Raw genomic sequence first — 12,314 nt, forward strand, 5'->3', positions numbered from 1 at the left:
CATTCATTAATTTGTTCATTTTCTTTTTGGCTTAGTCCCTTTATTAAGCAGGGGTCGCCACAGCAGAATGAACCGCCAACTTATCCAGCATATCTTTTACGCAGCAGATGCCCTTACAGCTGCAACCCATCACTAGGAAAAACACTAAGAAACATCCATACACAGTCATTTAGACAAAATACACAATAAACAACTTAGTTTACCCAATTCACCTATACTGCATGTCTTAGGACTTGTGGGGGAAACCAGAGCACCAGGAGGAAACCCACACGAACACAGGGAGAACATGCAAACTCCAAACAGAAATGCAAACTGACCCAGCCAAGGCTCAAACCAGCGGGCTTCTTGTTGATCATGCTACCCACTGCACCACCGTGACAAACAGTGCAAAGCTGTAAAAACTACAGTACTTAAGCTAAACTTATGGTAAATCACTGAAATCATCGCTGGCTGTATTTTACTGTAAAATTACACCACAACAATAACACGGTGAACATAGTGGCAAAAGGTTCAAATTACAGTAAATGTCTGGATCTACTGCTGCTAGTTTTACTGTAATTTCCTTTTAAAGTGAGGATGGATGGATGGATGGATGGATGGATGAATGGATGGATAAGTCAGTAGACAGACAGATAAATGAAATGTTAAATAAGTCCTGCCAGTGTTACTTTTATAAGGTTAAACAAAATTGTCAACAGTTAGTCATGCAATAACTTTATTTTCCAAAAATTGTACATTACATTGAGTGACATTAATTTAATATGTTTAACTTCAAAATCTTGCATTTTCACTTCACTGATCGGCTCTGAGTTGATATTTTTTGCTAGAAATTCAGTGAAGAAAAAAAATAGTTTTGTAAACTTTTCCAAGTTCAGTAACAAAGTGTAGATGCCCGCAGAGTTGATGGACACAGACTAAAAGCAGCAGAACTCATATTTTGCCAGATCTTTAAGGTGAAAACCCTTAATTCTGCTGCAGAAAAATGGTCTGCAGCACAGTTCTCTGTTAAGAGCTTTTTTTGTTACTGAGAGAAAGAGCTGTGATGAAGAGAGCAAAAGATTGTTTTATGGGTAAAATTATCTTTGTTATGATTGGTCGGGCACAGATTGAACACCTTTTTTTTTGAGCATGTACGGCCAGAACAACAGAGCACAGTCTTTTGTGTGCATAAATGGGTTCGCAGCATTGGAGCTTTTCAGAAAAAAAATAAGACGAGTCTAGCATCTCCTTTGCTTCCCTCTCCCTCTCCGCTTCCCCCTTTTCAATCTTTCTATCAATGTCTCTATCATACGGTCGTGTTGCCACTTTGCTATTTTATTCACAACACAAGAATGCACTCCGAGCTTCCCAGGAGGATGAGGCTGAATAAGGGAAAAAAAGATGTAGAGGGCTTTGTTTCTAGCTGCTGTTTCCCTTCAGTCAAGCTTTCTGTTGTTTAAATGTTTACACTGAACAGCCCAGAGGCTTGAAACAAGCTTGTATGCAGCAGGAAAATGACACTTTGTCAGGATTTCATCACATTTTCTCCCATGCCAAGCAGTTCTAGCATGACAAGATCGTTGTGAAAAATTCACTAATTTCATTCACATGCTAAAGCAACTCAATGGCCAAGGTCTCCTTAAAAGTCTCTCATTGTGCGTTAAGGCTATTCAGAAAGAGAACCTTCACTACATCAAGAGTTCATAAGGACACTAACATACACACACACATAAGCTAAATCTATTTAGACTCGTGCAGAGTTTCTCAGCAAATTCCCTTGAAGCGAACACACATGCAGAACGTTTATTAAGCCGCTAATACCACAGGCGTTTTCCCCTCTTCGTTGCAGTAAACAACCAGAAAATGAAAACCAAATTCACTCAAGCTGATGCTCTTTTATTTAAACTAGCCCCGATATAATGAGTTTCCTCCAAAGGCAGGAATTTCATTATTGACATCCCTCTCATCAAGCATTCAATCTTACAGCACTCGGCTTCTGTTTCCTCCCACCTTAAATATCAAATGATGTGCCGGCGAAACAGAATTGTAAAGATTCTATTACATCTTTCTTTGGCATGAGGATTGATTTGAGCTCAGGTACTGTGCGAAGCCTTGGCCAGAAAACAGAAAAGCAAGGCTCAATCTTATTGGTTCGAGTTCTTTGAAATCCCACTCAGTTTTTTTGGTTTCCTCGACAGAAAGGAAAATCGTTGAAGAATGTGCAAACAGATAGCACTATTGTTTTACAAAACTGTAAATCAATTAATTTTATACAGTAAATCCAGTTATTAAAATAGCAATCAGCAGTGTTTATATCTATGGTTGCTGTCGTTAAATAATAAATCTCAGCAAACAATGTTTCTACAGCATCTCACAATTTTTCATTTTGGCTGCATTTTATTCTAAAATAGGCAAAAAGTATTGCATACAATGGTCGATGGGGGAATATATAAATAAATAAATAAAATACGAAACATTTATTGAAACAGATGGTCATGTTTTAGTTATGTGACCTTCGTAGGCTTTTCTATTTCTTCCCTATTTGAGATATTCTTTGTGTCCGATGCACCTGCCTGCGACCATTCAGATGTGTGCGACTGTAAGGAGGATGTTTTAAAAACATTTTAGTTACTGGACTTGGTGCCAGACAGGCTGGTCTGAGTATTTCAGAAACTGCTGGTATACAGAGTGAGCGGCAGTTTTGTGAGCGCAAATGCCTTGTTGATGCCAGAGATCAGGGAAGAATTGCCAGACTGGTTCTACCTGATAGAAAGGCAACAGTAACTCAAATAGCCCCTCGTTGCATCCTAGGTATGCAGAAGATCGTCGCTGACATATTGAACAACATCTTGAACCTTGTATTGTTGCTGACCATGTCCATCCCTTTAAGACCACAGTGTCCCTTCTGATGGCTACTTCCAGCAGTATAACGCGCCATGTCATATAGCACAAATCATCTCAGACTGGTTCCATGAACATGACAATGAGTTCATTGTACTTAAATGGTCTCCACAGTGAACAGATCTCAATCCAATAGAGCACCTTTGGGATGTGGTGGAACGGGAGATTCGCGTCATGGATGTGCAGCCGACAAATCTTAAGCAACTACGTGATGGCATCATGTCAATATGGATCAAGATCTCTGATGAATACTTTCAGTACCTTGTTGAATCTATGCCATGAAAGATTAAGGCAGTTCTGAAGTTAAAAGGGAGTCCAACCCGGAACTAGTAAGGTGTATCTAATAAAGTGGCCAGTGAGTGTATGTACAGTATATACATGAAATAATGTTTGTGCATTTGGATTTTCACAAACTAAAAACACCAGACTGCAACTCCGAGGGAAAAAAAAAAAAGTGCATTCTTAAAAGACAGTTCAGCCCTAAATGAAAATCTGTTGATTTTACTCACCCTCAGGCCATCCTCATTGACTTTTTTCTTCAGTAAAACTACATTTCCTTGGTTCTTGGTGTTGTATAAATGCGATTACTATACTGACACACACACAAACTATAGTCTAGCATATATACACACAAAGCCAAATAAATTCTCGTTGCTCCTGATGATACACTGAGGTTATAAGGAGTGATGTGATTAGCCAAGAAAACGTATGCAAAAAAGTGAATTGACTAGTTTATTGAGTTTAAATGCACCCATGTTTCAAAGCATTAAAGGGTGCCTCAATAATTGCATATGCATTAAATAAATGCACGAATGAACTTACCCACTGGCCTTAGGCTTTGGAATATATGTGAAAATATTGTAAATAATGTTCAGTTTCTTGCACATAGTGTTTATTCTTTTACTTCTATAAGGGATAGTCTGCCAAAAAAAATACTAATGAATAATTCTCTACAATAACATTACATGAATGATGTGTTAATATGTGAACTAAACATCACTTTATTATGAACTATATCTAGTGCATTTACACTGAATAACAATAGAAAAGTCTGTCAACATCAACAGTTTAAACACATAAGTTTAAGAGTAGTTAAAGATGGGTTAATGATGATGTGCCCCTCCAAGTAAAGTCATGACATAACTACACATTAACAGCTCATGAGCTCATGTAGGTTCAATTTAGCTTAAACCTTAAATGTTAAATCACACACGATTAAAAAATATGTACTAACAAGTTATTAATGTGGCCGTTCTTCACACATGAACTCATGTGACTCATATTGTAGTTAAAGTTAGTTCATGATTAGCATGCGCCTTAACTCATCTTTAATCCATAATAAAGTATTGTTTAGTTTACATATTAATACATCATTATTCATACATTGTACTTGTATGTAGTGCTACCATACTAATTTACTCCCCCTCAAATTCTAAACCTTTGAGTTTCTTTATTCTGTTGAACACAAAAGAATGTGTTTTGATGAAAGCTGGAAACCTGTAACTATTGACATCTGTAGTAGGAAAAACAAATACAAAGGGAGTCAATGGTTAAAGGTTTCCAGCTTTCTGTAGAATATCTTAATCTTTTGTGTTTAGCAGAATAAATTAAAACTAAAACGTGTTTGGACCAAGTGACAAGTGCATAAATGATGACAGAATTTTCTGTTTTTGGTGAGCTATATTAAAGATCTCAATATATCATTAAAAAACACATGTATTATTTTTGTTTTCCCTGTTTATGCTTTCTTACTCTTGAAATGCTGGTAACCATTTACTTTAATTAATCTAATGAATCACAAACTGTTTCATCTAAAAACCTTTGCTGTTATATTGGGAAAAAGCCATTTACATTTGTGAATTGCCCTAGGTAAATTAACTTAGTAAATTAAATTAAATTAAATTAATAATTAAATTAGTAAATTAACAGCTACTTTCATTTTGGGCTGGACTGTTCTTTTACATGTCAAATACAGAATAGCTATCATAACAGAATGTACAGATATTTGGCAACTTTTAGAATTTGGCAACAACCACCTGTGGAACATTTAAGTAAAAGGATAGTTCTCTAAAAGTACAAGGATTTACTCAACCTTCACTTGTTCAAAACCTATTTGAGTTTCTTTTGTTTGTTGAAAACACAAAAAGAGATTTTAAAGAATGGTGGTTTATGGTACCCATTGACTTTTATAGTATTTTTACAAGTCAATTATCAACCAGCATTCTTCAAAATATCCACTTTCTCATTTGTTCAACATATTAAAACATGTTTTCAGTCGCATGTGAGGGGAGTAAATGTTGAGACACTTTTCATTTGTGCGTCTCCCTTAAAGACTTTCAAATATTATTTGTCTACATTTTTAAAAGACATACATGTTTAAGACACATTCTTTATACATAATGTGCTTATTATCAAAACACAAGCACATTTGCTGGAAATTCACTTCTTTTTTTCAAGTTCAAAGGCAAATGTGTGCCAACAGCAGGCAATTTACTAGCCTGCCAAGCATAACACTTAAGTAAATTGTGATTATTCATATTAATTTGACTTGGAACAGAACAGTGGTAGAGATGTTTGAATGGCCACGCTAGAAATAAATATCTCACTCATGCAAATATCAACCAGTACACACACACACACTGAGTCTGACAGGATGCCAATTTTTTATTATTTTTTTTCTTTAAAAAATCTTGATGCATTTTCTACAGCACTTCACACTGCTTGTACAGTCCATCTACAAATGGTCTCATGTCATTTCACTAATTTTTTATCCTTATACACTTTTTAACTTGTACTATAGAATGAGAGATATAAAACTCTTACAATTAAACCCTGTAGACAAGACTATTTTAGAAGTCTTGAAGTCAATATGCCTCAATGAAATTGAAGTTACAGTTCATCCAAAACTGAAATTTCTGTCATCATTTACTCACCCTGTACTTGTTCCAAACCTGAACAAAAATAAACTATTTTAAAGATAGCTGGAAATGTGTAACCACTGACTTTCGTAGTATTTGTTTTTGCTAGTATGGTACAGGTTTTCAGCTTTCTTCAAAAATCCTTTCTTTGTGTAAACTATCAATTTCAAAACTTTACTTATGTTGAGATTGTCATAGATACACAGATTATTGCATGAACAACTCGGCTTACACAATTAGAGTCAAGCTTGAAGTGTGCTGTGCTAACACAGTATCGGACTGGATGCAATACTGATGTTGAGGTAAAGTGCTTTGTTGAAGCAAGAGTTAGCAAACATTTGCATGTCGTCTACATAAGTAATGTACAGCAAGCACGTTTCAGTTGTAGTAAAGCTAAACACTGTTAGCATTATTAAGGGAACAGTAGATTACAGAAATGAAGGATTCTCATTATCATCATCATCAAGCGAGCGGCTCCCAGCAGCTGGTCGTTGACAGAAACTGCTTCCTTACTGATTGGAGCCAGCCTGAGATTCCGGAGCCAAATGATGTTTGTAGAAATTCACAGGATTCGGTTCAGCATGGAATTTTTAAAAAGCACCATGAATTAATCCTCATTTGAATCCACCAACTGACAGAATCAAACCCAACGCGATAACAATGCTGTTCCAGTGGCATAATATAAAAAGACATTCATTTGCGGCAGAATAATGAAACGGGTTCTGCGTGCTCGCAGCTAGCAGATAGCAAACAGTCGGATCTCCTCTGGGACTGCATTAGGAGTCAGGATTTCATGGATGCAACGCTAGATCTGACTCTCGTTGGCCCCACACAAACACTGACAGTCATACCCCCTCAGGCTCACTGCAATTACTAGGCAGAGGCCCTAAAGTCTAAACTTATCTGATTATATTTCCATTCTGCACTATCCAAACAGTTTTACCGCTTGAACGAGTCTGTTTAAAAGCCTCCTGGAGCGAGATACAGGCTCGGCACAGTCAGTCTACAGGTTCTCTAATATTAGGCTACAATCGTATTTGGTCTCGAGGCAGATTCACATGAGCCACCGCTCTGATAAGAAGCAAAGTTTGACATCCAATAATGAAAAAAACAGACGGCGCCTTTCAGAGGTCTATGTGCCTCATTTTAAGACATTTATTCATTCCTCAGTCTACTGACAGTATGAATAAACATCAGCTGACTGCAGCACGAGGAATGAGGTACCTTGTAGACAGTGTGGGATAGCAGGACCTGGCTGTCAACTTATTTCACCTGGGGGCCTTGCAATGGGGCTCTAGCAGGTAAGGCTTGCAGAAAATGCTGAGCATTTTGTCAAAAATTCACAAGACATCTGTTGCCAAGCCGGGACCTTGCTTCCTAGACGTTTAATTAAATAAGTGTCACCGAGCGTACGGATAAATATGCTGCAACTGGTGCAGGGGTGCATAATTATGACAGGGCATCTAGGGAGCTGCGGTCTTCCATGCTCATTATTGCCCATCTGGGACATCAAAAAACAGCACTTGAGTCCCATATGGGAACAAGCTTTTACTAGTGCCCTCGAAGGAGGGGAACATCCGCATTTAAACTATATGACTGTGGCTTGAGTTTCAGGCAAATGGGTCAGATCTTCCTTATTTGCGTGACTCTGTTGATGTGTATGAACGAATGGCGGTTGACGTCTTGACATATGCCTGCATGCACACATTATCCCGCTTAAACACAGTGCAGGCAGTTTTAATCACATAAAGATGTGGATTTCACCCGAATTCATTTTTGTAAGCATGGAGGATTATCGAATATAATCAGAAGATTTAAAAATTGCTGACAGCTGTCATGCAGTATGTATGATGCAACAAAGTGCCACTAAGACATTGTTTTGGAATTGCTATAGAGCAGTCAGGATTAGTAGGAAATCCTGTACCTTACCTTAGGGGTACAACATGACAACTCTGTACCTCAACTAACCCTAAAAGCGTTTGGTAAGATACAGCAGAGGTGTAAAGCTACCTATTCTCCTACTAAATGCATTTCCAACCTGCATCATCACACTTGCTTGCGTATTTTCAAATGATCCTGAAAAGCTTGACTCGCTTCTTAAGGTGTGTCTGATTGTGGTTGTAGCTAAACTCATAATGGGTTGAAGTAATTTAATGGTAGTACATTGTATTCTTTAGTCTATGCACTTTCAATAGTATTGCCAGATGACAAGCTGTTACACCCCTAAATGTTCAAATTTAGCACTTTTTTTTCTGAGACTGAAAGTAATGTCCTTACAGATCTACGCACTAGCAAAAAATCCTGGACTTTTTCTTCCAAAGTTTAAAAGCATTTGTGTACAGGTTTAGTGGTAGTGCTCTCTAAAGGTGGTCAGCTTGCAAACGGGTTTCTACTTTTCAGTGAGTACAAAAGAAGTGCTGCACTGTTGGAGCCTTTTTTATGGACTCTATCAGGTATCCCAGTGGAATTAGAGCCCAGATCGCTATTAAACGCAGCACGAGAAACATGTTTAGTCTTTGTATGGAAAAAAAAAATAAGCACAAGACACCCCCGCGTCCCCAGAGAACTCTTCAGCTTCTGAGCCCTCCTAATTTATGGAATACTCCTTGTTCCCTGTGCTCCGCAAGGATGACTGAACCCGCTCTGCCGTACCCTACGCACCAGTCACGCTGATACTCATTAGCGGGAAGCTTCAGAACAAATATGTTTGGCCCTGTGGGGGAACGTTGGGCATCAGAGGCTCGCTGCTCCGTGATGGTGGTTAATGCCACCCTCCGTGAAGGAAAGAGCCTCGCGACTGCTTCTTCTTGCCACCCTCTGTGACAGGTACCCATTTTTGTGGATTCGGGGCAGATTCAAGCAGAGCAAAGCAATTGATCACCAGAGAAAGACTGGAGGTGAAAAAGGTTCAGAAAGCTTTTTCTACCCATTGACCAAAGTGATGGGTTTCCTTTTAGTCACCGCTAAGCTCCCTTAAAAATGTCCAAGGACATTGAAAGTACACTTAGGGATGAAAACAGAGATCTGATCAATACAAGGAAAACAAAGCAGCTCTGAACAGCTCTAAACAAACAGCAGACAGACTTGGTCTATAATGGGCTAGAGTATGCGTATATGCTCCATGACAGGATGCTAATAAGTGTCAGTAACACTGTGCCATGCATAATAGGGGATGGCTGAATGCTTCTTAGATAAGATAGGCAGGCGTTTATACCTCAGCGTAGCCTGTTCAAAGGCCGAGATGCTCTAGGATTATGCCGCTTTTAGCACTCCAATGCTTAGGGCATTGTAATTATCAGATGCACCTCGGCTTTTCCAAGCCTCTTCACAGTGAATGAATCACCAGTGCCAGTGCTTTAAGATCTGTCAAACAGGATGGATCACTGGGCTCTACATCAGCCATCTGCCTGCGGATGCCGAGACCATTTTTACAGCAGCTAATAGATGAGAAAGCACCCCGTGGACAGAGCAGAACACCTTGTCAAAAGGTAAAATACCCTCGGGAGTGAACTGGATTAACAAGTGATGGTATTACCGTATGAGAAATGCACTGGAGACTGATACAATTTAATTGTTGGCTTATGTGTTGCTATACTAGACCAATTAAAATAAACTTAACAGCTATTTCAATATTTTCACACTATATTTCAATGTACAATTCACACCGTTTACAATCCAATAACTAAGACTTTCAGCTCAAAGTACTAATTCACTGCTTATATATAGTTAATTAGGTACAGTAGTAGTTAAATTTAGATAATAGGTAGGATTAGGGATGTAAGATAAGATCATACTCCAAAAGTGCTAATAAACAGTTAACATTGTACTAATAGACAGGTAATCTAGTAAATAAAAAAAAATATATATATAAAAAAAAAAAATATATATATATATATATATATATATATATATATATATATATATATATATATATATATATATATATATATATATATATGATAATAATAATAATAATAATAATAATAATAATCATCATTACTAAACTGTGGATCATTTTGGATGATCAGGTTAAAAGTTGGCATTTAAAAACAAAAGAAATATAGTTATAATAATTGTGAATATTTTTTTCTAATATAATTATGATATAAATTTGAATACAATATAATGTAATATAATATAATCCTGACATATTTAAAAATTAAACAAAAATAAATGGACATTATACTTTTTACAAAGCTCTCTGTAGTTTTTGGTGTAGTACAATGACCATTTCTTTTCTGACTAAGAAGATATTTCTCAGCCGATTATCTCAAATTGTTCAAATATCAGCCAATTCATTGTATTTCCGCCTACCAAGTGGGCAAGAAAGCATGATAATCGAAAGGAGATGAATCAAAACAAATTGCTCTGTGATTTTCATTCAGCTAGACACATGACAAAGCTGAAAAAGGGCTTGCATCCATTACTGCGTTTTGGCATTTATGTCATTTTCTATTCTATGATCACAAAAGGGCTATGATAAATGTTCTCTTTTTTCAAACTTCGTCCAGTGTGTGAGTGAGGTATAGTAGTCGCTAACAGAAATGAACTGTAAAGTGCAGTATTGAGGCAAGGCACCTATCACTTCATCTCTTGGGATTGCTCTACAAGTGATGGGACATGTTAGCGAGCGCAATGGAGACCACAGGGTACTTTAACCACATCTGTCAAGTTAACAGAACAGCCAACATCATACTTCAGACTTTTATAATCATTAAATTGCCATCAGAAGTACAGATAACATCAAAATGTAAGCAGATTTTGAAATCAAATAATTGAAAATGCTTAAACATTTATCCAATATTAGTTATTTTGATCCTAACAAAATTCCAGTTTGATCCCATTGGAACTGCTTCCAAATGATGACTGAAATTTTATTAGCATTCTCTATGGATTCTTTCCTTAAATCCCACATATCACTGCCTCGTGAGCTCTCAGTCTCGGGAGCCACTATAAGATCGGAGATCTTACCTTGCGCCCAAGTGCTGTTGATGAATAAAAACATCAGAATCCATCCGCCGCCCCACTTCAGACTTAACGCGCGCCTTGACATGGTGCTCCGGCACGTCTGCGACTGGTTAGCACGCGTTCCCCCGCGCCACGCTGGATACATGTTGCGCCGTAGTCCCGGATTCCCCAAAGCGATGCCAGACACTGAGCTCGTCGATCCCGTGCTTCCAAAATCAGCGTTTTTACGAGGAGGAGTCTATAAATGAGTCTGTACTCAACAGACAATATTAAACTGCTGTAAAGTCAGATGAGGCAAAGTTTGTGGACTGTAGAAACGACAAGACTTCAAATTACAATCATTGTATTCATTCGTATGAATTTATTATTATTTCAGTTTAGCTTTCAAAAGTTAATCTGTGAGAGCAAACAGAAACATTTCAGTCCCACTAAAGATGAATTCAGTCATTTGCGTTCAAAGGAGTGAATCGATTCCCCTGCATCCCTGCGCGTCATGCACATCTCTCCAAGTGGATGCTCTGGAAAAGAGACCGCTGTAATAAAGACGCAGTTGAGGGAGAGGGAGAGAAAAGTAAAGGCTTAAGTAGTGGAGTGTAGATAAGGAAATATTCCGTCCGGTGTCTTGGATGTATTCCCCCCGAAATGCCGTGTCCGTGTCCTTTCGGTACAGCGAGCAACAATGTACGAGTGCCCTACAACTCAGGACTGAGACTGAACTCCTTCACTGCGGGATGTCGCCACCACGCGGAGAAAAAGGGAACTGCGTTTCTTATGACTGCGTGTCTATGTTCATAACATAAATTCATCGAGCATCATTGAAAGTTTGGACGTTATTCATACGGTGTCGGGACCGTATTTAGCCAATTGTCTAGGGTTTAAAACTCAAACACGCAAGTAAGAGCTGTTTATATATGAGCACTTTATTAATTAATAGATTGCTGGAATCAGAGTTCAGGGGTTCCACAATTTCCCACTGGATGCCAATTTTATAACTCCACAGTGCAAGTTCTCAGTTTGCCAAGGAGCACAAGCTCCTAGAGCAACAGTATTATTAGTGCTCTCCTTCTCTCTACCTCTCTCTCTCTTTCTCTATCTCTCCTCAACTCTCTCTCTCTCTCTCTCTCTCTCTCTCTCTCTCTCTCTGAGACCGCAGGCTCAGTGTAAGCTTTGATCCTAAGGACACAAATCTGGTTTTAAATTCCGAACAGATCCACAGACTACTGCACTCGTTACCCAAGCATGCTATGACTCACGTACTGCACAACTGTTCAAGTTACATCTCAAAACCACATTCATTCCCACACTAAGCAGGAGGCAAAAATCAAAATGATAACTCATATTCTAAATATAAGCTTGTGAGGTGCTCTACTGGTGTTGTGTCAGTCTTTAAACCCGGTGCAGAGATTAACGGGTGATGTAGACGTTGATATTGAGCTTTGATGGCTGTGTTGGTATTGTGGTGATGCAGAAGTTGTATTGATGATCCATGTTGTTAATCATGAAGTTGAATATGTTAATGCAGTAATGATAGCTGCTGTGACAATACTA

General features: G+C 38.1%; 1 protein-coding gene across 1 annotated transcript in view; it reads right to left on the minus strand.

The window, feature by feature from the left end:
- sdk2a (sidekick cell adhesion molecule 2a) overlaps window positions 1–11,447 on the minus strand; it is a 294,560-nt gene extending 283,113 nt beyond the window's left edge. Inside the window, 1 exon segment of the mRNA XM_073945012.1 lies at window positions 10,770–11,447. Within this exon segment, the coding sequence (XP_073801113.1) occupies window positions 10,770–10,911 (142 nt within the window). The 5' untranslated portion in view covers window positions 10,912–11,447.
- Between the last annotated feature and the right edge of the window lie 867 nt (window positions 11,448–12,314).

Source organism: Danio rerio, chromosome 3 (assembly GCF_049306965.1).
Source record: "Danio rerio strain Tuebingen ecotype United States chromosome 3, GRCz12tu, whole genome shotgun sequence".
NCBI classification, from domain to species: domain Eukaryota; kingdom Metazoa; phylum Chordata; class Actinopteri; order Cypriniformes; family Danionidae; genus Danio; species Danio rerio.